This window comes from Octopus bimaculoides, chromosome 28 (assembly GCF_046866305.1).
Source record: "Octopus bimaculoides isolate indiv1 chromosome 28, ASM4686630v1, whole genome shotgun sequence".
NCBI classification, from domain to species: Eukaryota; Metazoa; Mollusca; class Cephalopoda; order Octopoda; family Octopodidae; genus Octopus; species Octopus bimaculoides.
This window is the reverse complement of record NC_142955.1, coordinates 10,346,093-10,373,517: the sequence shown is the minus strand read 5'-3', so window position 1 is coordinate 10,373,517 and position 27,425 is coordinate 10,346,093. Positions and strand designations below refer to the sequence as shown.

The 27,425-nt window shown below is 36.7% G+C and overlaps 2 protein-coding genes across 6 annotated transcripts; one reads left to right on the top strand and one right to left on the bottom strand.

Moving 5' to 3' along the window:
* Positions 1 to 1,709: 1,709 nt before the first annotated feature.
* Positions 1,710 to 27,253, bottom strand: LOC128251084 (uncharacterized). Of its 2 annotated transcripts, XR_016238779.1 has the most exons (3): positions 26,101 to 27,240; positions 18,284 to 20,154; positions 1,710 to 9,273 (listed from the first exon to the last, which is right to left on the bottom strand). XR_016238779.1 is itself a non-coding variant. In XM_052977444.2 (2 exons), the coding sequence occupies exon 2, from the start codon at positions 19,932 to 19,934 to the stop codon at positions 18,903 to 18,905; it is 1,032 nt and encodes a 343-aa protein (XP_052833404.2). In that variant the 5' UTR covers positions 19,935 to 20,154; positions 26,101 to 27,253; the 3' UTR covers positions 17,297 to 18,902. The 2 variants fall into 2 exon arrangements, 1 of the variants encoding a protein (XP_052833404.2); XM_052977444.2 differs by lacking the exon at positions 1,710 to 9,273 and having other exon boundaries at positions 17,297 to 20,154; positions 26,101 to 27,253.
* LOC106882948 (uncharacterized) lies at positions 4,484 to 15,358 on the top strand. Of its 4 annotated transcripts, none has more exons than XR_001411051.3 (2): positions 4,484 to 4,619; positions 11,179 to 15,358. XR_001411051.3 is itself a non-coding variant. In XM_014933793.3 (2 exons), exon 2 carries the CDS (start codon positions 9,713 to 9,715, stop codon positions 11,006 to 11,008), a length of 1,296 nt encoding a protein of 431 aa, XP_014789279.1. In that variant the 5' UTR covers positions 4,485 to 4,619; positions 9,611 to 9,712; the 3' UTR covers positions 11,009 to 13,711. The 4 variants fall into 4 exon arrangements, 2 of the variants coding, with proteins under 2 accessions (XP_014789279.1, XP_014789280.1); XM_014933793.3 differs by having other exon boundaries at positions 4,485 to 4,619; positions 9,611 to 13,711; XR_001411052.3 differs by lacking the exon at positions 4,484 to 4,619 and adding an exon at positions 5,145 to 5,282 and having other exon boundaries at positions 11,179 to 13,711.
* Positions 27,254 to 27,425: the final 172 nt, after the last annotated feature.

Sequence of the window (27,425 nt, the reverse complement as noted above, 5' to 3'; positions counted from 1 at the left end):
GTCTTGCCTCACCACCTCAGCCCAGGTCTTCCTGGGCCTACCTCTTCCACGGGTTCCCTCAACTGTTAGGGTGTGACACTTTTTCACGCAGCTATCCTCATCCATTCTCACCACATGTCCATACCAGCGCAATCGTCTCTCTTGCACGCCACAACTGATGCTTCTAATGTTCAGCTTTTCTCTCAGGATACTTACACTCTGACGGGTATTCACATTGACATTACACATCCAACGGAGCATACTGGCTTCATTCCTTGCGAGCTTACGTATGTCCTCAGCAGTTACAGCCCATGTTTCACTGCCATGTAGCATGGCTGTTCATATGTATGCGTCATACAGTCTGCCTTTTACTCTGAGTGAGAGTCCCTTTGTCGCCAGCAGGGGTAAGAGCTCTCTAAACTTTGCCCAGGCTATTATTCTAGCAGCTACACTTTCAGCGCCCCCCCCCCCCCCCCCCACTACTAACTTGGTCGCTCAGATAGCGGAAGCTATCGACTACCTCTAGTTTTTCACCCTGGAATGAGATAGAAGTTGTTTCCTGTTTGTTTACAGTCTTTATTGCACCTGAACATCTGCCACAAACAAAAACTAACTTGCTAGTTAACCTGCCTTTGATGTTGCTGCACCTCTTATGTGTCCATAGCTTGCACCTGGTACATCTTATAGAGTTACTACCTACTCCTTTTCTACATACTGAGCAGGGCCATCTACCTGAAGGGGTTTGAATGAATTGACCCCAGTACGTTTTTTGTTTTGTTTAAAGCCTGGTACTTATTCTATTGAGCTTTTTTGCCAAACTGCTAAGTCACAGGGATGTAAACACACCCGGCTGTCAAGCTATGGTGGCAGGACAACAAAGACACACACACATATATAAATACATATATACGACAGGCTTCTTTCAGTTTCTGTTTGACAAGGCTTTCGTTGACCTGAGGCTATAGTAGAAGACACGTGCCCAAGCTGCCATGCAGAGGAACTGAACCTGGAGCCATATGGTTGGGAAGCAAGCTTCTTACCACACCACCATGCTGATCAACATCAGCACACTGTAATCTTTCTATCTGGTTTATAATATTGTTATGTTGTTACATGTGTTTTATATATTTACACATGATTGGGACCATTTAAGGTGACTACATGTTCAATGCCAGGGACAGTTATTTGATATGTCACATGGATGACTGGATGATGTTGATGAACTCTGATATTCAGCTATAACAGATATCTCAAGATTTGAACTTACTGTTGCGGACTTAATCAATGATTGTGAAAAAGACTGACTACTAAGAAATGAACAAAAGACAATACTTTAATTATTCAATAATTTTAGATATTTTTCTACACAAGATATCTCTCATTGGTATGGTCTTGAAAAGCATCAAAGTTGTGTAATGGTGTTGTTGCAGAAAAACCAAATGGATGGTTGTACAGACATTCATCTAAATTGGACTTCTTCATTTCATCATGACTTCCGCTTATTGTTTTTTATCAAATTCAATTACATTGCCATAACTGATATTATTTTTATTATATTAATATTATCATGATAACTATTCATGATCAATGTGGAAGTTGAAAAATTGATTACAAAAATAATAGCATTTATATTTATTAGTCAACAATATAAGAATGAAAGTAATGAATACATTAATGAATGGAAGTATTGAAACTTATGCTTCAGGTCTACCAAAAGAACAACTCACTGAGAAACTCACATAAAATTTTATTTTTACTGAAATTTGAGACAAACTATTCACATTTATATGTCAAAGTAAAATCTTATAAGTCTTGAATTAAAATCTTATATATATATATATATATATATATATTTACAGGATGGTGTTTTCTTTAGTAAAATTGTTTCAACACATAACTTTCACCTAAAGACAGTAGCTGCCATATCTTCATTCAACTGAAACAGTTAGAACATTTCAGTAGCTAAGTTTTAATGACCATGGTTATATTGCTTCTTTGATTGAGTAGAATTCTGCTGGTAGGTGGACATCATCATTTAACTTCTGTTTGCCATGCTAGCCAGGCTCCATGTCTGTTTTGGCGTGGTTTCTATGGCTAAATGCCTTTCTCATTGCCAACCACTTTACAGAGTGTGTGGGATGCTTTTACACAATACTAGCATCAGTGTGTTTATGTGGTGTCTGCATGGGTGTTATTTACGTGGCACTGGCACCCACAAGCCTGCAAGATTAGGATTACTCAGCTGAAGAGGAATGTAGGGGACATGCCTGTATGCAAGGACAGCCACAATTTTACTTGGTTTGATGTGCCTTCTCATGCACAGCAAATCACTAGAAGTCTCTGTCTCTTATCATCCTCTCTGTAAGGCCTAACATCTGAAGAACCTTTCTCACTACTTCATCTCACATCTTCCTGAGTCAACCCCTTCCATACATTCCCTCCACAATTAGAGATTGGTATTTCTTGATGTAGTTGTCCTCATCTATATGCTACATCTAATGCCTCACGTACCCAGTTTTTCTCTCAAATCAGTTGCTCTGTTGTACATGCACACTGACACTACCCATCCAGCAGAGCATGCTGGCTTCATTTCTTTCAAGCCTTCAATATCCTTTTGTTACTAACAAAGGTATTAGCTCTCTCAGCATTTGTTAGTTTATGATGGAATCTGTTTGGATACAGGTTTCCTTGTAGCACACTTTTTGTTTACTGTTATTATTGCTGAGATCAAGTCTACCAGTGCCTTTATTGATTGTTTTTAATAAATATTGCCTGGACTACAACATCACAGGCAAAGTTTACATCTAAGAGAGTATTATCTTTTGGATGACAAGAGCCAACTTAGGTGGTACTCAGTATGAAATGAGACAGTCATAGGCGGTGAGTTTCTGAAATCTACTGAAGTCAACAAAAGTCGCATCTTGTACTTCTGGTGCTTAATTATAATGTACCAAAAGGTGAAACTTTGCTGTTTCACTTCTCCAAATCTTCCCATACTGCAAACACTACTAAATCCTGTAAATCCTCACAATTTATTGAGTGCAACATTATGATGTAGGAGCTGCAGAATTGCAAAGAGAATTTGGTAATCACAAAGTTATAATGACTAACAGGATTTATCTTTCATTGTTGGTGTAATGTTATATTTCTGAACCATGGACTGCAACCTGGCTGGGGCACCATCTTGAAGAATTTTTAGTTGAATGAATCAACCCCTGTACATTTGAGAAAGTTTTGGATAAAATCCCCACATAACTTTTATATTTGGGGTGGGGGTTGAAAATTTATTTATTCTACAAATAAAAAAGGTTTTTCAAAATGAAAATCGTTTATCATTTTTTGCTCCACTTTGTTCCAAAGTAATGTACCTAGCAGTAACTTTTTATTTCAAGATTTTCTTAACATATTGTCCTGAATAATTTCATTCAGAGATGACTAGTAAATATATATTTGGACGAAAATATACCTTCAATGTACTCCGAAGTATCTGTCACTTATTTCTAACTGGAAATACTTTGTTCATAATGTTATTCCCGTTTTCTATCATTAACTATCATTTCTTTCAGTAACTTCATAATACATCATAACTGATCCAAAATAGTTAGCGTATATACAGATTCAAAATAAATGATAAGAAAATATTTTGGAAATTGAAAAAAGTGTATGTTAAGAAAATTGTTGCTATACGCGTAATAATAGAGTTAGGGTCAGGGCTTTACGTTTTAGGGATAAGCTTAGGGTTAGGGTTTAAGGTAAGGACTTACAGTTAAGATTTGTTGTTAGCACTTAAGATTACGTTTAAACAGAAATTGGAGAATTTAAAAAAAATTTGAATCTGTGCAGTTTTTTTGAGTATTGAAATTACATATGTTCAAAACACAACTGAAAAAATGTTTTTAAAAAATTATCAACTTTGTCCGAATCTTCGCTTTCCAAAAGATTTATTACAAACCAAATAAATTGCTTTGCGAGATTTGGTAACAGCAACAATTGCCTTGTGTCTAAGACAACGTTGCTGTATTGCTGAGGGATAATTGTTCAGTATAGGGAATTTAAAAAAGTAAATAAAAATTAAGGGGGAAATAACTAGTAAAGGGACATGAATAAGTCAACTTGCAGTTAAACAACAAACACTTTTTTTTTTAAACATTTTGTGTGTGAACGTCCTTATTTGCAGGACGAAGAAACTTGCTTTCACCAATTTCCACTACTAGCGGTAGCCCATTATCATCAACACCGCCGATTTCCCTTGGGTTTTGTTGAAGCCAAACGTCGCATACTTCACAGCAGAAATTACACCAATCTACGACTGTTTATGGAACACTTATGCATATCTTCTTGTGACATATCGCGTGACCAGCAATAAATGATCAAAACGATATTGTACAGTGAAATATGGCTTCTTTCGAAGAATGAACGGTGACGAAATGATTTCCTCCTTATACAAACCTTACAGACCCACATTTTCCCATCAATAGCGTCACCACTCGTAGTGAGGCCACATGGTAAATTACGATTTTCGCAAGTGTACATATGCATAATTAGTCGATGCCGTGTCAAGCACTGAAAAATCTTGTCTCCTGATTCGGCTAATTGAGTGATAATCCAAGATTGATTCACAGTTGAGGACATATTTCTCTGTAAGTAAACAATGAGAACCTAGGTATCTCCCTCTTAATCTTTATTTACGTTTTCAAATCACCTATACTGAACAATTACTAGAAAATGAGGTACTAACTTGTGGGATACAGGTGTCCCGAAATATTGTTTTAACGATATGAGGGGCCCGACAATATCCTCTGTGAATTTTTAATTGTTTTTAATCCAGTTTTTTTTTTACAAAGTTTATTATATTTGTTCATTTTATTGTGATATATGACAGAAATAATTATAAAACAATAGACTTAATATGTTCAGTTTATTGTATCGTTAAGTCAATATTTTGGGACCCTTGTATCCCACTAGTCCAAAAAATAAATGCGATCTTTGTCATCAGCATGCCAGACTTACACCTGCGTAGAAAATCTGAGAAAACTCTAGCGCTTGGAAAGCAGTTATAAATATTCACGCATCCTCGACATAGTAATTAAGTTATAGATGAGATTATTTACAGCAAAAGATTTTGTCTTCTCACGTATACTCCATACGCATGCGCAATGGCTATACTTCGCGCCAAGTTGCGATACCCAACTGTTGTGATGTTTGATTCATCTTTCTCATCTACTTCACTCATTTTAACAACTTTTGTAAAATATTTCTCAACTACTGTACAATTATAACAATATCATTTATCAGACATTTGTGTAAGTATTATGTCTGTTAATATTTGTTGGCACTACTGACTTTTCAACCACTTTGAAGACAAGAAAAATTTTGGTAATTTTCTATTTGACGTTCGTAAAATCATAGAGATCCAAAAAGTTATTTCAATAAAACATTTCATGATTATAAATGATATACACTGCGAACAGCGAGTAAAGATTTTAGACTTATTTTGAGTAGAGTGTCGCTTTCGGCACATGTGAGAATTCGTCAACAATTCATGGCAAGCACACCAAGCAATACAAATTGCTGAATCTAACAAATATCGAACCAGTGTCGTAATTGTATGTCTTTCATTGATTATCTGCTGATCTGTAAATATTTCGTTGGGATTCACAATAGAACAAGGAGCAACAGTGAATCCGCAAGATATGCTAATCGAGTTGAAATGAAATTGAAACTAAAACTTGATTTTACGAATGTCAAATATGAAATTACCAATTTTTTTTTTTTTTTTTTTTTTTTTTTTTGCTAGTCAGCAATCGATGTTACTTTTGTATTTTCGAATGAAAAGTTCCTTATTTTCTATCACATTGTTTAAGATTAGTGATTTAACATATTTATACAATAATTTGACAAATCAGCTAGTAAATTCTCGATTATTCTCTCATAATGTTTGATTGTATGGAAATCTACGTGATTATTGGATGAGGGATTTTCGTGGATGGAATGAGAGTTACTAGGAGGATAAAGTACACTCTGTTCTTTCTTGTCGTACATCATCAACTTGAAGGGCGAAAAACTTCGTTAAGATTAACTTTCTTTCTGAGACACTAACAACGCAACCACATCTTCCTCTGTCACTTCTTCAATCTCTACATGATTTATAAGTATTGCAGTGTCTTTCTAAATTTGGTATTGGCTTGTAGAAAACTTGTAAAACCATGAATACGGTTTGGCCATATATTTTTCCCAGCATCATTCAGAGTTAAGGATTTCACTTCGTCCTCCATAACTCATCTGTTATCGCAGCATCTTTCAGAAGTTTGTAACTGTAGGTTTATCTTGCCGATTACTTTCATAAGTTACTTGTAAGCTCTTCTCAGATATACTTTGAAATTAGCTATCAATTACTCCTTGATCATTGACTGGAACAAAAAAAAAAAAAAAAAAAAAGAAACCTTGTACTCTTGGGGATGCATTCTACTCTCATATCAGCAGTTCATCTGAGTTCAGTAAGCGTAAAAGAAGCAATACTGTACCTTTTTACAACAGGACAGAAAATATTTGTAATCCAATCTTTGAACAGGTTTCGTTATCTATGCCTTCTGATTTGAACACCAAATCAAAAGTAAATTAAGCGTTGTGTAACCCTTGGAAGCCTTTGGATTTTCATATCACCAGTGGGGATGGCGGCGGTTAAATCCTGATGTTGATTTTTGTTCTTGAGAAGTAAAAGTTCAAGCATGAGCCTCTAGAAAAGTGCAGTTTCATCAACATCGTATAACCATCTCTATTATGTAGCCCCGTTCAGTAATCATCTCCCACCACATTAGTTGCTCAGAATAATTAGTAGCAGCTTCACTAGAATACGTTGTGCGCGCTTCTTAAACCTCCCAAACCAACCTTTACCAGCCAGTAAAGGTTTTTCATTTGAAGTTTCACCTTCCTTTTTCTGCAAATTGTCATATAAATTTTTGGTCGCTACTTCTATGGTACCTTTTTATATTTCAAAAATAGCAGCTGAAATACTCTGTTCCAACGTACTATATGCAACATTAACGTGATTGTTTTCATCTTATATAACATATATGTACGGTTTTCATGTTGTGCAAAACATTTACATTCAGTTATGCGACAAAGATTGTTTACATGTAATTATTGGATGTCGTTGTCACTTCCTGCTAACTTAAAAGAAAAAAACCTAACGTGCATATTAACTATAATGCTAGCCCTGAAACGTATAGGTCATCGATTATTATTTTACTGTGTAATGGATTTTAATTTGCTGCGAATTGGATACACTCTTTGATAGAAACGAAACTACCAATAATGGGGAATAACTTTGCTTTCCTGAATTACTGAAGTGACTAAATAAATTCTTTTGACTGCGGCCATGCTGGAGCACCGCCTTTAGTCGAGCAAATCGACCCCAGGACTTATTCTTTGGAAGCCTAGTACTTATTCTATCGGTCTTTTTTGCCGAACCGCTAGGTTACGGGGACGTAAACAAGCCAGCATCGGTTGTTAAGCGATGTTGGGGAGACAAACACAAACACACACACACACACACACACACACACACATGCACATACATATATATATACGACGAGCTTCTTTCAGTTTCCGTCTTCCAAATCCACTCACAAGGCTTTGGTCGGCCCGAGGCTATAGTAGAAAAGACACTTACCCAAGGTGCCATGCAGTGGGACTGAACCCGGAACCATGTGATTGGTAAACAAGCTACTTCCCACTACATTATCATTACAGATAAGATTTTTAAAACTGTTTTCATTTCTCAATATCATTCTTTCATCTTTTACTTGTTTCAGTCATTACACTGTGGCCATTCTGGGGCACTGCCTTGAAGTTTTTGGTTGAATGAATCGACCCCAGTACTTATTTTTTAAGCCTGGTACTTATTCTAAAATCGGTCTCTTTTGCTGAACACATCAACACCAGTTGTCAAGCGGTGATGGGGGACAAACACAGACACATACACATAGATACATACATATATATATAGACACGATGGGCTTCTTTCAGTTTCTGTCTACCAAATCCATTTACAAGACTTTGGTTGGCCTGAGGCTATAGTAAAAGACACTTACCCAAGGTGCCGCGTAGCAGGACTGAACCCGGAACCATGTGGTTGTGAAGCAAGCTTCTTACCACACAATCATATTTTATTAACTTATTTAGCTAACATTCTTGAAACTAAGATATCTCTTAGGCGGAATTCAGGTTTAAGCTCCCCATATAACTCCTCATAACTTTTTCAGTTTTTGGAATTTTCAGATAATTTTTGCGAATTTGTGTTCTATACACAGGAATTCATACAACTATACACACATATATATATATATATAAAATAATTTTTAAACCCTCCCCCCATAAATCCTAAAAGTTCCACTCTTTTTCGAATTTTTAAATTTTTAATCAGAGTTTAAAATACTAACAGTTCAAATTTTTTACTTAAATCCAGCAATAGACTACCCTTGGGGTACATCATCATTCCGTTAAATGTGTTTATTGAGAGAAAGATTTTGAAAAACATCAATACATGCCAGAGTGACACAGAAACAAGGAAGGTAGCAGGTGGTTGTGAGATGTGCTAAAAACAACAGCTAAATCGCCCTTAAATCATACACGTTTTCTTTTTACATAATCATATGAACTCCTGTGTGTAGAACTGTGTGCTTAAACAAGGATTCTGTCTATTCTTATTTAAAAGGAAACATAATTCATAATTATTTATTTGAAAGTTTTCAGAAGAGAAGAAAAAGAAGAATGTTCGAGAGTAGTTCCTCATGTAATTATTAAAAAAAAATTTACTCATTTCGTTTCAATAACTCAAGAAAGCCAAAATATTTTCTTACATTCCTTATTATTATTGGTTTCATTTATAAAGGAACCACTTCAGGCTAAGATTATCATTTTCATGTGTATTAAATTATGTTAAGGACATAAATACTTATGTGATCAGTATCATTCAAATATGGAAAAAATTTTCAATAATTCCACTTGCATAGTTTGCTTATAACATTGTGTGACACAATTTTCGTCCTTGGATAGCAACTGTTATTTCCTATGGCTAATATTTTCTTCAATTTTTGCTTTTGTTACATTTATTCAAAGAATCCTTCTTCTCAACACATGGCTATGCCCATCATTAGAGATACACATATTGTCAGCCACTAAGGGACATGCTCAAGTGGTTAAGGTTAAGTAAATGACAAGAAAACTTATGGTATTGAACAGAATATTTGCTATAATGATATTTCTGCTTCAGCAACTCAGCACTGAATCTGTCTGAAATGTAATGGAAAAAATAGGTCAGTTTCAAAAATGATGTTCAGGTGACAAAAGCAAAGTTTGAAGGGAATAGCAGTCATTTCCTTTGATTTCTTGATGGAAGCAAGTAGAAAATATAATTTACTGACCAAAGACAAAAAAAAAAAAATTAAATTTTGTCACACAGTGTAATTAATTCAGCCAATTTAGTTATATCATGTCAGTAATAAATCTTATGTTAAGGTAAACATTAATGTTCGTAGAAAACATACAGAGACCTACATACTTCAAGGTCAGTGCTCAACTTCATGCTTAAATATTTCATTTCATTCATTGGTTGTTCCCTATTTTACAGGAAATGGGAAATGGGCAGATCTCCATGATATCTAAATCAAGAAGATGAACCATAATAGATTATAACCATTTGTCAGCATCTAAGAATTTACCGAGGATTAATATGGAGAACATTAAATATTTGGACACTTTTAACACAACTGTTTTTAACAATATTGATACTTTTACACAGTCAGACAGGGATGAAGAACTTGTTAACAAAAATATTCCTGAATATAGCTGTGAGATTTGTAAGAAACTATTCTCTTCAGAACATGAAGTTTTCACACACAAAGAAATACACAACAGGGAAAAAACTTTTTGCTGTCAAATATGCGGAAAATATTTTCTCAAGAACAGTGATTTAACAAAACACAAAAGGATACACACTGGAGAGAAACCTTTCTGCTGTGAAATATGTGGTAAATCATTTTCAGATAATTCTACTCTTGTAGTTCACATACGTAGTCACACTGGAGAGAAGCCCTATCATTGTGAAATTTGTGGGAAATATTTTCTCAAGAACAGTGATTTAACAAAGCACAAGAGAATCCACACTGGAGAAAAACCTTTCCACTGTGAAATTTGTGGGAAATCTTTCACTCAAAATTGTACGCTTGTACTACACACTCGGAGTCATACTGGAGAAAAGCCTTTTCATTGTAAAATCTGTGGAAAATCTTTCATCTCCAATAGCGATTTAACAAGACACTGTAGAATACACACTGGAGAAAAACCCTACAACTGTGAGATGTGTGGAAAATCATTCGCTAATAACTCTCTTCTTGTTGCTCACAAAAAAATACATACTGGGGAAAAACTGTTTAATTGTGAAATATGTGCCAAAACATTTATCACTAACAGTCTATTGAAAACACATAAAAAAATACATGCTGGTGAAAAACCTTTCCACTGTGAAATTTGTGGTAAATCATTTGTCCATAACACTGATGTGAACAGACATGTAAAAATACACACTGGAGAGAAGCCATATCATTGTGAAATATGCGGGAAAGCTTTCACTCAGAATTCTAGTCTTTTAGTTCACAAACGTAGTCACACTGGAGAGAAACCATTTCGTTGTGAAATATGTGAGAGATATTTTGTCACTAAAAGTGATTTAACGAAACATAGAAGAACACACACTGGAGAAAAACCGTATCACTGTGAAATGTGTGGAAAATCTTTCGTTTACAACTCTCTTTTTGTGGTTCACAAAAGAACACACACTGGAGAGAAACCATATTGTTGTGAAATCTGTGGCAAATCGTTCGTCCAGAATACGGATCTAAGCAGACACAAAAGGATCCACACCGGGGAAAAACCCTTCTACTGTGAAATGTGCGGGAAATCATTCTCTGATAATTCTAACCTTGTTGTTCATGAACGTACTCACACAAAAGAAAAACTATATCATTAAATACCGTATCTCGTGTCTTGCATACTTTTTGTCTAAATTGGTGTACATTTAAAACAGAAATGAAGAAAAACACGTTTGTGGGGTGTTTCTTTTTATAATGCAAATCAACAAGATACTGCTTTCTCCCATGTGATAAGTGATTTTGAAAGGTTTTTTTTTCTTAATTTCAGATACAGGGAATATAGAAAAGGGTCAAAGTAAAGATATAACATCAAAAGAGAAGAAAGAAATAGCGAAACTACTGGGAGAAGGGGATACAACAATTGTAATTTCTAAAAAGCTAAATAGAGATCACAGAACAACAAAAACAACAGGTATAAAACATTGAGAGAGTAAGAGTAAGGAAGAAAACAAGTTTCAAGAACACCACAGATAGAGATAAGAGAAAACTCAACAGAATTATGTGCACAGAAAGTGAGTTAGCCAGCAAACAAATCTTCAGAGAAGCAGGAATCTCTAACATACAAAGGAGAAAGCGTAACACAATGCTAAAAGAAATAGGCAAAGTCATAAATTTCACAAAATTGCTTCCTTTAAATAAAGTACAGAAAGAAAAAAAAAGTGATTGGGGATCTACAATAGTATTGTAAGGGCCCTTGAAAACATTTTGCTTTTGTTACATGTATTTGTATTTATTGCAAAAAAACAGCTGGGGTTCTTTCTCTAACATTCTACATAGTTCAACCTACACAAAGTAATGTTTGAAAAAAAAAGGAAATAGGAATTTCGAACTGAAAGCAGCTTCTATAAAACTAGTTTTAAAATATTGAGTGACTATAGGGGCCCACCAGAATAAAATAGTAATCAAAGGGATCCATAGATAAAATTGGTTGAGAATCCCTGCATTAAACAAATGTAGACATATACTGGAGGAAAATTTTATTGAGATGATTTATTAAAAACATTCTCTATATCTGGAAGGAAAAGAATGGTGGCTCTTAAGAAACAACTGATAGTTTTTATTGTGTTATAATAATTTCATCATTATTTGAACCCATTACCTACCAGTCATCTCATGAGATCGCTTAAAAATTACAAATTTCGTAATTATCTGTCAATATTTACACATATCTAACCTTTTTGCTATATCTACTAGGTATATTTCTCTGATATTCAAATGAGGTTAGCTAATTTTTCACCCAATATCTTGCTCATTTCCATTTAAAATGTTATTTTGATCATTCCAGCGTGTTTCTAAGGCTGTTTTATGCTAGAAATCAAAGTTTCATAAAAAAAGGAATAGAATTATGGGAGGTAATGGGTTAATGTTTGTTTTCCCATGTTTGATTGTGTCAGATGAGACTATGTTGAGGCAGAGTTTTTCACAGTTGGATGCCTTTCTTGATGTCAAACCTCAACTGTTTCCAGGTAAGGTAACAATCCCCCAGTTTACTGAAACGATGAACAGCCCAAACATGATAATGTTGAGAACTAGAAACAAATGATGCTATTTGTATGGAGAGTGAGCTTTTTGCTTGCAAACTGTTAAATATCAATAAAATTCAACAAGCCTGAACTGCAAGCTGACAACACCTTCTGTATGAAGAAAGGGGCTTTTGTTACACTTAATTCCAAAGCAAAATTCTTAGCCACACAGTCATTCGTGTGCAACAGGTTTATAAGGATAAAAGATAAACATCCTTTCTGAGTTATATATACACATAGTGTAGAGGCGCAATGGCCCAGCGGACTTGCAGTCAGGATCGCGGTTTCGATTCCCCGACCGGGCTTTGTGAGTGTTTATTGAGCGAAAACACCTAAAGCTCCGCGAGGCTCCAGCAGGGGATGGTGGCGAACCCTGCTGTACTCTTCCACCACAACTTTCTCTCACTCTTACTTCCTGTTTCTGTTGTGCCTGTAATTCAAAGGGTCAGCCTTGTCACGCTGAATATCCCCAAGAACTACGTTAAGGGTACACGTGTCTGTGGAGTGCTCAGCCACTTGCACTTTAACTTCACGAGCAGGCTGTTCTGTTGATCGGATCAACTGGAACCCTCGACGGAGTGCCAACAACAACAACAATACACATAGGGCCAGTTTCCATGGAGCGTATATTCTCCCCAGAAGGGATACCAGTCCATTGCAGGATTACTCATTTTTGCCAACTGAGTGGACTGGTGCAATGTGAAATAAAGTGCCTCACTCAAGAACATAATGCGTTGCTCAATACAGGAATCAAAAACACAATCTTGTGATCATGAGTCCAACACCCTAACCACTAAGCCATGCACCTCCACATATATTTATAGTAAAAGGGTAAAGACTCCCTTTAGTCATGACTGACCATGAGATTGCACCTAGAAAGTTCCACTCTGAGACACAAGTCCAGGCAAGGTTGCTTATGGAAGACCAGCAGTCACTCATGCATACCAGCTGCCATTCTCCACACCACTGACGTTATCCAAGGGCCAATACAGCTTGACACTAGTGACATCGCAATTCATTTCTACAGCTGAATGAATTGCAGCAACATGAAATGGAAGGTCTTGCTCAAGAACACAACACACAGTCCGGTCTGAGAATTGAACTCACAACCTGACAATTGTAAGCCTGACACCCTAACCACTGAGCCATATGCCTTCAACAGCCTTGTTTGTAGCATCAATTGTAATTTGTCTGTTTACGGGTGGTCAACATTATTTAACCCTTAGCATCTTTTATCTTTTATATTAAACTGTGGCCATGCTGGGGCATTGCCTTGAATTTTTTTTGAGTCGAATGAATCGACCCTCCCCCCAGTGCTTATTTTTTAAGCATGGTACTTATTCTGTCAGGCTCTTCTACCGAACCACTGAATTATGGGGACATAAACACACCAGCACTGGTTAAGCAGTGATGGAGAGACAAACACAGACATAAAGACACACAGACACACATAGGTATATATATTTATATAGTTGAAATTTACAGGAAAAGAAAAGACAGGAAAGTGAGAAAGTCCTTTATATTTTGAGCCTATGTTCTTCAACAGAAAGGAATATGAGGAAATAAACAGAGAGAGAATAATATATGTAGTAAATAAAACATTTATCAGGAAATGAAGCACACTCTATTCTTTAGAGTGCTTCATTTTTGTTTTAATTATATATATATCAGACTGGAGCCTGGTGTTGCCATCCGGTTTCACCAGTCCTCAGTCAAATCGTCCAACCCATGCTAGCATGGAAAGCGGACGTTAAACGATGATGATGATGAATATATATACATGCATACGACATTTCTAGATCCAGTTTCTGTCTACCAAATTCACTCTCAAGGCTTCTTTCAGTTTCCTTATTTCTTTACTGCCCACAAGGGGCTACATGCAGAGGGGACAAACAAGGGCAGACAAACGGATTAAGTCGATTATATTGACCCCAGTGTGTAACTGGTACTTATTTAATCGACCCTGAAAGGATGAAAGGCAAAGTCGACCCTGGTGTAATTTGAACTCAGTACATAGCGGCAGGCGAAATACCGCTAAGCATTTCGCCTGGCGTGCTAACATTTCTGCCAGCTCGCTGCCTTTCAGTTTCCGCCTACCAAGTCTACTCACAAGGCTTTCTTCAAGGTGGTGCCCCAGCATAGCCTAATGACTGAAACAGACAAAAGATAGAAGATAATTTATAAACGAATAATTGTCCAAATCATTGTTCATAAAGATAAGTCAGGAAGCAGATGGCATCAACATCAAATATTTAGTCTTCAGCCATGAGATAAAATAAATTTCCCATCTTCTGACAAGGTGTTCAGCATTCTCTTGTTTATTGGCAGTAAAGATAACATGATAACTAGAGATGTCTATACTGGAGATAATCAATTTCAAGACATTAACCCTTTAGCATTTGGATTATTTTGTCAAATATAATGCTTATTTATTCATATTGTTTCAAGCTAATCAGGTATCTTGTAGCTTGTTTATTTTTAGAATGTCATTGTAGGTTAGGTGTGAGGTGCTGGATCTGGCCAGTTTGAACATAAAACAAGTAGAATATTTTGATAGGAGATGACTGGTTTAAATGCTAAAGGGTTAAGTGATGTTTGCATGATAAAGAATGACTGGGGAATTTTTAGTGGTATCTTGATGTTCTACCAATAAAATTTCTCCACATATTTTATTCAAGGCGGCAACCTGGCAGAAACGTTAGCATGCCGAGCGAAATGCTTAGTGGTATTTCGTCTGCCATTATGTTCTGAGCTCAAATTCCGCCGAGGTCGACTTTGCCTTTCATCCTTTCGGGGTCAATAAATTAAGTACCAGTTATGCACTGGTGTTGATGTAATCGACTTAATCCCTTTGTCTGTCCTTGTTTGTCCCCTCTATGTTTAGCCCCTTGTGGGCAATAAAGAAATAAAAATTTCTCCGCACAAGAAGAATCAGTGTTAGTAGTCATATTGAAAGCCAGAGAAACAACAAAAAATTGGAGAGTTGAATACTTCTTGAAATTCGAAACAATACAAAGGTTGTAAAATCCTTCAATCTTGAGTTAGGCAGGGAAATATTTATTCTTAAATTGTTGTTCACTAATTTTGGTGTTAAGCAAAGATTCCAATAAAAAGAAAACAAAAGGTGGGGAGGGGTCGACAAAGAGAAAAGGTAATAATTGTCTCTATCATCATCAACATTTAACAGCCATTTTCCATGCTGGCATGGGTTGGACAGTTTGACAGGAGGTGGCCAGCTGGAGAGCTGCTCAGGCTCCATTGTCTATTTTGGTTTGGTTTCTATAGCTGGATGCCTTTCCTAACACCAACCGCTTTACAGAATGTACTGGGTGCTTTTATGCAGCATCGGCATGAGCACTTTTATGTTCCACTGGCATAGGTGGTTTTTACATGGTGCCAGCACTCATGGGCCCACAAGATTAGGATCACTCAGATGAAGAGGGACATAAGGGACATGGCTGTATGCAAGGACAACCACTTAATCATTCTAATTAGGCTATCATATTACAATGAATCTTGAGGCAAAATATTCGATACAGAAAGAGGCCAGACTCCCAGAGATGCTCAGCTAAGCTATATGAAGTTCAGAAGTAGTCAGCTAAGCTACATGATTTTCATGCTCATAGTCTTATGCTGATGTCAAATGTAATATTACTTTTCACTGACTTTTCTCCAGGATGGAGGACCACTGTTGAGAGACACAAGAGAAGACTTCAACAGTAGACCAGTGAGTATAGATGTGTTGGTGATCACTGAGAAGGGAGAAAGACTTGAGGTAATGGAAGTAACAACAATAGGCAGCTAACTTTCAAATGCAGTCATTGTTCTTTAAAATGAGACACATTGCAGAGCATTTCTAAAGATCATGACAGATTCCCGTAGAGAATGAATGATTGAAGATTTGGATAATTTGGACTAAATATGGAAGGCATAGTTTTAGGGAAATGAAAGATACACTAACAAGACTGTTAGTTTCTGGTATTTGGAGAGGTTTTCACCTTTAGATTGGTCAGGAAGAAATGTTTTGCATTGTGGTGTTGGACAAAAATGTTGAAATCTCCACAGAAATACATTGCTTACATGTCAATGTTGCTTGAATTGTCTTATGGATTATATAATTATGCAGACAATATTTTAGTGAGAACAAAAATACCAGGTAACATTTTAAAATTATCTTCAACTCATTGTCAATAGCAGACAAAACTTTCAACAATTCAGTTATTACATTTCATAAAGAAAATAACATTAGGTTGGAAAGAAAGTTCTCACGTGTTTTTAACATGATCACTTTGAAGGTACTTTTTTAACTAGACACATGGAAGTTGTTTTCTATGATGGAGTGTTAAACCAAAACAAAACAGTTCATGCAGAGAAGTATTGTCATTAATTGGAGACACTGCACAAACATTAGCAGAAACAGCATCCATCATTGGTCAGTCTTAAAAAACGTGTACTTTTACAAGATAATGCAAGACCACATATTACTCAAGGCACCCAGGAAAAGATTGTGGCATAAAATATGTATGTTTTGCCTCATCCTCCTACTTACCTGACATTGCTCCATTTGGCTATCATTTAGAAGGAAAACACTTAATTAATTGCGAAGAGGTTAAAAATGATATTGAGTGTTTCTTGGCTTTGAAACTTGAAGAACTCGGAGCGAAGTTTGAATCAGTGATTAGAGTTAAATTGCTGGCAGAAGAATACACAGAAAACACAAAATGCATACTGATAGACAGGGAAAGACATGCTAAATTGATGGAATTATTTGGTTCGAACAGTGAGCCATTAGGACTGGAGGTGGAGTATGATACCCTACCTCCAGTTGTAGACTATGAAGAATTAACATCATATACAAACTGGTAAAAAAATGTAAGTAAATTTTAATATCATATAACAAAAACAGATAAAAAGTTATAACATCAAAAAAAGTTAAATGTAACCACTGGGGAGTAGGGCTCAGGTGGCCATTTCACCATCTATATATATAAAAATGAGAATGTGTGTCTGTTTGTCTGTCTGTCTGTGTGTGTGTGTGAATCCCTAAAACTCGAGAACTACGCAACCATTTTCATTCAAATTTTACACATGCCTAACTTAGGGTTCCAGTTGTGTTTTAGTAAAAAAAAAATTTTAACTTCTTGCAGAGTTCGAGCCCACGGCAACATAATATCTCCTCCACTATTTAAGTATTACGTGTCAAAAGTGAAACAAAAACACTCATGTCAAATACTTTCACTTTAAAAATAAAACTATTCCACTAACTGAAACAATCACATTTCAATACTGTAATGACGGATACTTTCACAGAGAGAAAAAGAGAGAGAGAGAGATGTATATGTATACATATAGATGTATATGTACACGTTATTCCACTAACTGAAACAATCACATTTCGATACTGTAATGACAGATACTTTCAGAGAGAGAGAGAGATGTATATGTATATGTACACGTATATGCATAGATATATATATAGATATAGATCTATATGCATACATGCATATGTATACATATGTGTAGATGTATATATATATAGATGTACATGTAATATGTACACATATACATATATATACATGCATACAGATATCTATACATATATACACCCATCACACACATACACACAAACACACACATTAGTAATTTGTTTTCTTATCCAAAACTACATCAAAAGTACTGAACAGATCTTTATGAAATTTGGAAATTATATTCTATGCATAACGGCCATAACTCCCATGAAAATTCATATATTTTTGATGTTGATGAAATTTTAACCTGAACATAACAGATGAGCATTATTTGTAATTCAACGGTACAACAGTGTAAGACTACCCTTTCAGATATACTTACATTGTGATTTCTGCAATGTGGTGCATAAATTGTCAAGTAAATGAGACTCATCTTTGCCTCCACTGATTCACTTGCAAAGTGTTGAGTAAAATTATTTCGTTGCAGACCTCCTTTGAGTCATTTTATTATCACTGCGACACACATAGTCCCCAGTTGGTAACATTCATTTCAAGGCCTTCCTAGATGAGAGACTGGCATTCCACTTAATGTCTATGTTCCATGCTGGCATGGATTGGAGAGTTATTAATGTAGAAATATGGTATCATAGCTACTAATAGTTGAGGGTTGCATAGTCTAGACGGCGTTTTTAGATTTCATTATTCTCTTTAACCCGGGCAAAGCTGGGTATTTCTGCTAGTTTATTATATAATTCATTCATTTATGTTTTATGTCCCCACTTTGTATTGTATTGTCTATCCTTATGCTGTCCCTTCTGTGTGGCCAATAAAGAAATACACTCAGCAAGGCATGCTGTTTGGGCCAGTCCTGCAGAGATAACGAAATACGTCATCATAACACATTTGAAAGTTATCACACTGTTATGATTTTGTACTTGTATAGATTCACTCATGGCTATATAAGATAATGGTTCCATAGAATAATATTTGACATTCTATAGTTATTCATTTATATGAATGCGTACATGTGTAGTTAAGGTACTTTTCTGAGAGAAGGACTTCCCACATGTATCACAGCAATATGGTTTTTCTCCTGTGTGAATTCGTTTGTGAGTAGTTAAGTTACTTGACCGAGAGAAGCTTTTACCGCATATATCACAGTGATATGGTCTGTTTCCTGCATGAATATATTTGTGAGTAGTTAAGTGGCTTCTGATAGAGAATGATTTACCACAGATGTCACAATGATATGGTTTCTCTTCAGTATGAATGCGTTTGTGAGTAGTTAAATGATAACATTTTGCAAAAGATTTATCACAGATATCACACTGATATGGTTTGTCTCCAGAATGAATATATTTGTGTGTGGTTAAGCTACCTATCTGTGAAAATGATTTACCACAGATATCACAGTGATATGGTTTCTCTCCTGTGTGAATATATTTGTGTGAAGTTAAGCTGCCTTTCTGGGAGAATGATTTACCACAGATATCACAACAATATGGTTTCTCTCCTGTATGAGTATATTTGTGTGTTGTGAAGTTACCGGCATGAGAGAATGATTTACCACAGATACCACAGTGATACGGTCTCTCCCCTGTATGAATATATTTGTGTGTATTTAAGTCACCATTTTGAGAGAATGATTTACCACAGATATCACAGTGATATGGCTTCTCTCCTGTATGAATACGTTTGTGTCTAGTTAAATGACTTCCTTCAGAGAATGATTTACCACAGATATCACAACAATATGGTTTCTCTCCTGTATGAATATATTTATGCTTAGTTAAGTTACCCTTCTGGAAAAAAGATTTACCACAAATATCACAGGGATATGGATTTTGTCTAGTATGAATGTATTTGTGTTTATTTAAGCTACCCTTCTGAGAGAATGATTTACCACAAATATCACAGTGATGTGGATTTTCTCTGGTATGAATGCATTTGTGAGTACTGAGTTTATTTTTGTGATAGAATATCTTTTTACATATATCACAATGATATGATGACATTTCTATATCTTTCAGCATCTCCTCAGGAAAAAAAAACCCCTTTGTTTTCAAGTCTAATTATGTGTGAAATTTTGTTAACGATCCCAGTTCAGAAAGACATATTTCACCATAATTCATCAGAAATGTAAATAGACAGGTTATAGGTCTTGTGTGTAATAGTTTCTTTTTGTCTTTAAAACATGATGTTGATGATAAATCTGAAGTTAAACATTTTCTCCTTCCAATGTCAGATGATATTCTGAAACAATATAGAGAAAAAACATACATTACAGAGGTTATTTAAAAAGTCAAGATCAAGCAACAGAAATGTTACTATATTTCTCCATTACTAAACTGTGTGGAAGCGCAATGGCCCAGTGGTTAGGGCAGCGAACTCGCGGTCATAGGATCGCGGTTTCGATTCCCAGACCGGGCGTTGTGAATGTTTATTGAGCGAAAACACCTAAAGCTCCACGAGGCATCCTGCAGGGGATGGTGGTGAACCCTGCTGTACTCTTCCACCACAACTTTCTCTTGCTCTTTCTTCCTGTTTCTGTTGTGCCTGTAATTCAAAGGGTCAGCCTTGTCACACTGTGTCACGCTGAATATCCCCGAGAACTACGTTAAGGGTACACGTGTCTGTGGAGTGCTCAGCCACTTGCACGTTAATTTCACGAGCAGGCTGTTCCGTTGATCAGATCAACAGGAACCCTCGACGTTGTAAGCGACGGAGTGCCAACAACAACAACTAAACTGTAAATAGAAACTTTTACTTCAACAAGTAAACATATCTGCCAATATCCATTTACACACAAAATTTATACCAGTCAAATATGAAAGCCAACAATAGTTGCTTCAATAAATTACATTCTTCCCACTTTACACAAATGGACTTTGGCCAGTGGTAGAACTTATTATTCAAAAAGAGCAATATTTTTAACATAACTCTTCCCATTCTCATAAAATCTATTATGTTGTATCTGGGGAGGGTCATATTGTCTTAATGCCTTATTATCTAATACACTCACTGGTTCGATTTCCACTCATTTATCATTTATATTTTTTTCTTCCAAAATTTTTGTTGCCTTTTGCAACCTTGTCAATGAATGTTGACTCTTTGCAAAAGGCAACAAAAATTTTGGAAGAAAAAATATATAAAAAATAAATGAATTGAAATCAAACCAGTGAGTGTGTTAGATAAAGCATTAAGACAATACGATTCTCCTCAGACAACATAATTTGCTTCAACACATGAATTCACATAAAGAATCTTCAAACCAGATACAAAAACAAAATAAAATCTATTCATTATGGTATCCAAAATATTCTTCCTTCAAAGTCCCTTGATAAATTACCATTTCTCACCTTGCAGTATATATTTCTGTCTCCTCAGTTAATCTGTGTATGATAGATATATTGACTGGATTCTTACAAATGGAATTACTTTAGTCACATCTTAATCTTTTCACATTCGTATTACTCAGTCAAATGTAATTTTTCTTCTTCTCTTCTTTTACTTGTTTCAGTCATTTAACTGTGATCATGCTGGAGCACCACCTTGAAGGGTTTCAGTTGAACAAACCGACCACCAGGACTTACTTTATTTTAAACCTTGTATTTATTCTATCAGTGCCTTTTGTTGAACTGCTAAGTTATGGGGACATAATAACACCAACACTGGTTGTCAAGTGGTGATGGGGGAGGGGACATGCAGAAGAAAAGACACACATACACATACATGATGGGCTTCTTTCAGTTTCCATCTACCAGGTCTACTCACAAGGCTTTGGTCAGCCTGAAGCAATAGTAGAAGACACTTGCCCAAGGTGCCATGCAGTGGAACTGAACCCAAAACCATGTGGTTGGGAAGCAAGCTTCTTACCACACTGCTATGCCTGTTCACACTACCATATTTTAATGTGTAAAAGGAACCCTTTTTTTGTCCTTCTGTGATATGCATCTCTACTTCATCATCATCATCATCATCGTCGTTTAACGTCTGCTTTCCATGCTAGCATGGGTTGGACGATTTGACTGAGGACTGGTGAAACCGGATGGCAACACCAGGCTCCAATCTAATTTGGCAGAGTTTCTACAGCTGGATGCCCTTCCTAACGCCAACCACTCAGAGAGTGTAGTGGGTGCTTTTACGTGTTACCCGCACGAAGACGGCCACGCTCAAAATGGTGTCTTTTATGTGCCACCCGCACAAGCCAGTCCAGGGGCACTGGCAACGATCTCACTCGAAAATCCTACGGGAGCCAGTCAGGCGGTACTGGCAACGGCCACGCTCAAAATGGTGCATCTCATGTGCCACCCGCACAAGAGCCAGTCCAGGGGCACTGGCAACGATCTTACTTGGCTTGCCGGGTCTTCTCACGCACAGCACATTTCCAAAGGTCTCGGTCAGTAGTCATCGCCTCGGTGAGGCCCAATGTACGAAGGTCTTGCCTCACCACCTCAGCCCAGGTCTTCCTGGGCCTACCTCTTCCACGGGTTCCCTCAACTGTTAGGGTGTGGCACTTTTTCAGGCAGCTATCCTCATCCATTCTCACCACATGTCCATACCAGCGCAATCGTCTCTCTTGCACACCACAACTGATGCTTCTAATGTTCAGCTTTTCTCTCAAGATACTTACACTCTGACGGGTATTCACATTGACATTACACATCCAACGGAGCATACTGGCTTCATTTCTTGCGAGCTTACGTATGTCCTCAGCAGTTACAGCCCATGTTTCACTGCCATGTAGCATGGCTGTTCGTACGCATGCGTCATACAGTCTGCCTTTTACTCTGAGTGAGAGTCCCTTTGTTGCCAGCAGGGGTAAGAGCTCTCTAAACTTTGCCCAGGTTATTCTTATTCTAGCAGCTACACTTTCAGCGCACCCACCCCCACTACTAACTTGGTCGCCCAGATAGCGGAAGCTATCGACTACCTCTAGTTTTTCACCCTAGAATGAGATAGAAGTTGTTTCCTGTTTGTTTACAGTCTTTATTGCACCTGAACATCTGCCACAAACAAAAACTAACTTGCTAGTTAACCTGCCTTTGATGTTGCTGCACCTCTTATGTGTCCATAGCTTGCACCGGGTACATCTTATCGAGTTACTACCTACTCCTTTTCTACATACTGAGCAGGGCCATCTACCTGAAGGGGTTTGTGTTTTATCTACCTTCCTACTTATTAGGATTTTGGTTTTAGCTAGGTTGACTCTAAGGCCCTTCAATTCTAGACCTTGCTTCCACACCTGAAACTTCTCTAGTTCTGATAGTGACTCCACAATCAGGGCAAGGTCATCAGCATAGAGGAGCTCCCAGGGGCAACCTGTCTTGAACTCCTCTGTGATTGCCTGGAGGACTATGATAAATAAGAGGGGGCTGAGGACGGAACCTTGGTGGATCCCTACCTCTACCCGGAATTCATTGCTGTACTCATTTCCAACCCTCACCTTACTGGCAGCATCTCTGTACATGGCTCGCACAGCTCTCACTAACCATTCTTCTATCCCAAGTTTCCTCATTGACCACCAGATAAGGGATCGGGGGACCCTGTCAAAGGCTTTCTCCATGTCAACGAAAGCCAGGTACAGAGGTTTATCCTTAGCTAGGTATTTCTCCTGCAGCTGTCTCACTAGAAATAAGGCATCAGTAGTGCTTTAACCTGGCACGAACCCAAACTGCATCTCATCTAAATTGATTCGCTCCCTAATTAGTTGGGCTATGACCCTCTCTGTAACTTTCATAACCTGATCTAACAGCTTGATGCCTCTGTAATTATTTGTATCTAAAGCGTCACCTTTACCTTTGTAGCAGTTGACTATGATGCTGCTACACCAGTCATTGGGTATGACTCCTTCGTGTATCACCTGGTTCGTAATACGGGTGACTAGGCTATAGCCAACACTGCCAGATATTTTGAGCATCTCTGCAGTGATTCCTGATGGGCCGGGGGCTTTCCCGGTCTTCATACTCTTAATTGCTTTATCTACCCTGGTACTATCAACTCAGATAGCTGGTCCCTCTATTGGGTCGACATACGGCAGGCTCTCTTCCTCCCATTCATTCTCTTTATTAAGCAATCTATCGTAGTGGCATCTCTAGACCTCTTTCTTTGCATCCTCATTTAGTGCAAGCGTACCATCATCCATGCGAACACATTTCTCTCCTACAACATCACTATTCTCTCTCCTACACTGTCTTGCAACACGAAATACCTCGAGTCTTTGGTCCTCACGGCGCAGAACATTGGGAAATCTTTTCTTATCTGCTTCCCCTCTGGCTAAATAAACCTGTCGCCTAGCCTCCCTTCTGGCACATTGGTACAATTCCCTGCTACCACCGTTCTTCCAGTCCTTCCAAGCCTGTTTCCTTTGTCTAATAGCCCTGTCTACCTCCTTGTTCCACCACCACGTTACTCTGGGTCGGGAAGGGACCTTACACCACCCACAAATCTGGTCGGTGGCTTTCAACAGGTTGTCCCGCAGTGCATGTGTTCACATCTCTGCATGTCTTTGTGCATGGGGCTATATTTGTTTAGTGTGTGTGTGTGTGTGTGTGTATGGGTTTGTGTCTTATTTATTTCTCTTTTTTACTCTGTCCTTAGCATGTGTATATATCTTGAAATAAATAAATGAAAGACACAAGTACAAACAGTGTAATATATAAATCTAAATATACACACATGGGACGCATATACTAAACATGTAGTCACGTACAAACACATACAGACATAAATGCAAAAAAAAAAAAAAGACCATCCCCCAAGTATAACAATATATTTCTATCTATCTATATATATATATAGATATGCAGGGCAGGGAATCGTCAATTAGTAATAAAATTAATAATTAACAATTTTGCCAGGTGAAACGATCGTACTAAATTAACTAAAGGCAAGTGGTTTTTACTCTTCTCTACTGTTTTTTGTTCTGTGTGTATCAAAAATATCGCTATCAATCTGGAGTAATAATTTGTAGTTTTGAAATCAGTAGTTCTTTGACTGCTATTTCTGAATTCTCAGTATGTTGGAGAAGCAGGTTACTGTCAATCACTATATATTTATGATTATATATATATATATATATATATATATATATATATATATATATATATATACACAAACAAAATTCTTTTCTACTCTAGGCACAAGGCCCGAAATTTTGGGGGAGGGAGCCACTCGATTAGATTGACGCCAGTACGCAACTGGTACTTAATTAATCGACCGCGAAAGGATGAAAGGCAAAGTCCCAATGCTCCTGGCGTAAAACAACTGAAAGTAAGTCATAGATGAGTGAGGTAACTCACATCAGATCCCTTTTCCGGAGCAACAGACAATGTCTCATCACTGCTTGGCAACCAGTGTTTGTTCTCCACGGCTTGGCAACCGGTGTTTTTTTTTATGTCTCTGTGACTCAAAAGTCAGTAACAATGAGTTAGGAGCTGATTGAATATGTCATAGAAATAACTTCCAATGACATTTTCACACCACAGTTAACGTACAATAAGTTTTCGTACGTCAATGGGCTTTAAGAAAACAAAATTATACATTCATCGTTTAGAATTTCACAGAAAACAAATTTTCTAGACTATTTTAGATATTTATAACGAAAGCCTATCTAAAACTCGAGTGTTTAAAACATAAACACCTGAAGCGCTTTTATATTTAAATAAGACAATAAAAGAGACGGAATAGTAGGGGAATCTTAGTTTAAAACATATGCCTAGAACCGTTTCAAATTTTGGCGCAAGACCAGCAGTTTTAGCAGGAGGCGTAGCCGATTATATCGACTCAAATATTTGACTGTTACTTTATTTTATCGACTCTGAAAGGATGAAAGGCTAAGTTGAGCACGGCAGTATTTGAACTTAGAACGTAAAGAGCCAAAAGGTATACCGCTGAGTATTTTGCCAGCTGGTCACCTTGTCTAGAATTAATAATCACTTCTGAGAGGCAGCTCTCGTTTTCCCACGGTATCTGTAATTTACTTTATATCACATGTAACGGTCGATGCTGAGATTTCAAAAATATCACGTCAATATTATTTCAGTTTGGAAATATTCTCCTGTAAGTAAAAGCCTGTTAGTCGAAGAAACATCTTTTCCGAAGTTGTTACATGTTTTTATTTCCATATAACGGATGAAATCACGATTCTCTTATTTACATACATTATTACAGCCTTAAAGTAAATATTTGTCAACTTACCGTTTCCAGATGAAAAATAGTGAATCAGTGTGTTGGAAGTTTGTAGAAATAATTCAGCTGTTTTTCAAGTTTTCAACTTTATTCAACCATACCAACGTTCGCGTAGCTTCGTACTTTTAGCAATAAATTCGTATTTCGTAATAATTTCACGCAAATATACACATAACGTAAAAGAATAGAGATTTAGAAACCGAGCAGGTACCTTATTAGTACTCTGATATAATCCAGATTCTAGCTAACCACATCGAATAATAGGAATATATTAAATTTACGGTAAACAATTACAAGGTACTTAACTCGACCAGTAAATCCTGAGTTCGCCTCCTTGGATTTTAAACAGCATACAGCGTATGTATTCAAAACATAAAAGAGAATGGAAACTTATACCTCTTCAAAACTGTTTGTTACACTATTATTTACATTACATTCACATTAGGGTAATTTCCTATTTGATGTTCGCAAATTCATAGTGATCCAAAAAGTTTATTTCAATTAAACATTTCTTAATTTTAAGTGATACACACTACGAACAGCGAGAAAAAATGTTAGACTTATTTTGAATAGATTTTCGCCCTGGGCATATGTGAGAATTCTTCAACAATCCACGGTGACCACATCAAGCAATACAAGTCGTTGAATCCAACAAATATCGAACTGGTGTCGTAATTGTAAGCCTTTCATTGATTATCTGCTGATCTGTATTTTGTTAGGATTCACAATAAAACGAGGAACAGTAGGGCGTCCACGAGACATACTATTCAAGCTAAATCAAATTGAAACTAAAACAAATTCGATTTTACAAATGTCAAATAGGAAATTACCGATGTTAGATTTCAATGCCCAAAGTAGATGTCTTTATGCAGCTTTAGTCAAGGTTGTATCCGTGCAGGTGGATGAAGTAAACTGAGGAATCAGCCTTTGACAGTTCTTCACAAAGTATAATTTATGTGGTGAAGTCATAAAATGTCGATGTATATAATACCAGAGATTGCTGAGAAATATGATATGGCTATGTATTCCAGTATCATTAAAACTTAGAGTAACCCTTTAGAATTTAAAAGAATACATTAATTATATACTTAGTCGTCAAATAATCCTTAACTAGGTCAAGAAGTATTTGCTCTACAGACCACACCTGATAAAGATAGAGTGGAATTTATGGGATAAATTTCACACACACACATATGAATGTATATATATATATATATATATATATATATATATATATATATATGTGTGTGTGTGTGTGTGTGTGTGTGTGTGTGTTGTTATCTGATAAAGATAATTTGAGATAGTGTAGTACCAGCATCATTTTTAAATTATCT

Coding starts and splice junctions, on each gene's coding strand:
- LOC106882948 (XM_014933793.3), top strand. CDS start 9,713: ATGGAGAACATTAAATATTTGGACACTTTTAACACAACTGTTTTTAAC.
- LOC128251084 (XM_052977444.2), bottom strand. CDS start 19,934: ATGCTGAAAGATATAGAAATGTCATCATATCATTGTGATATATGTAAA.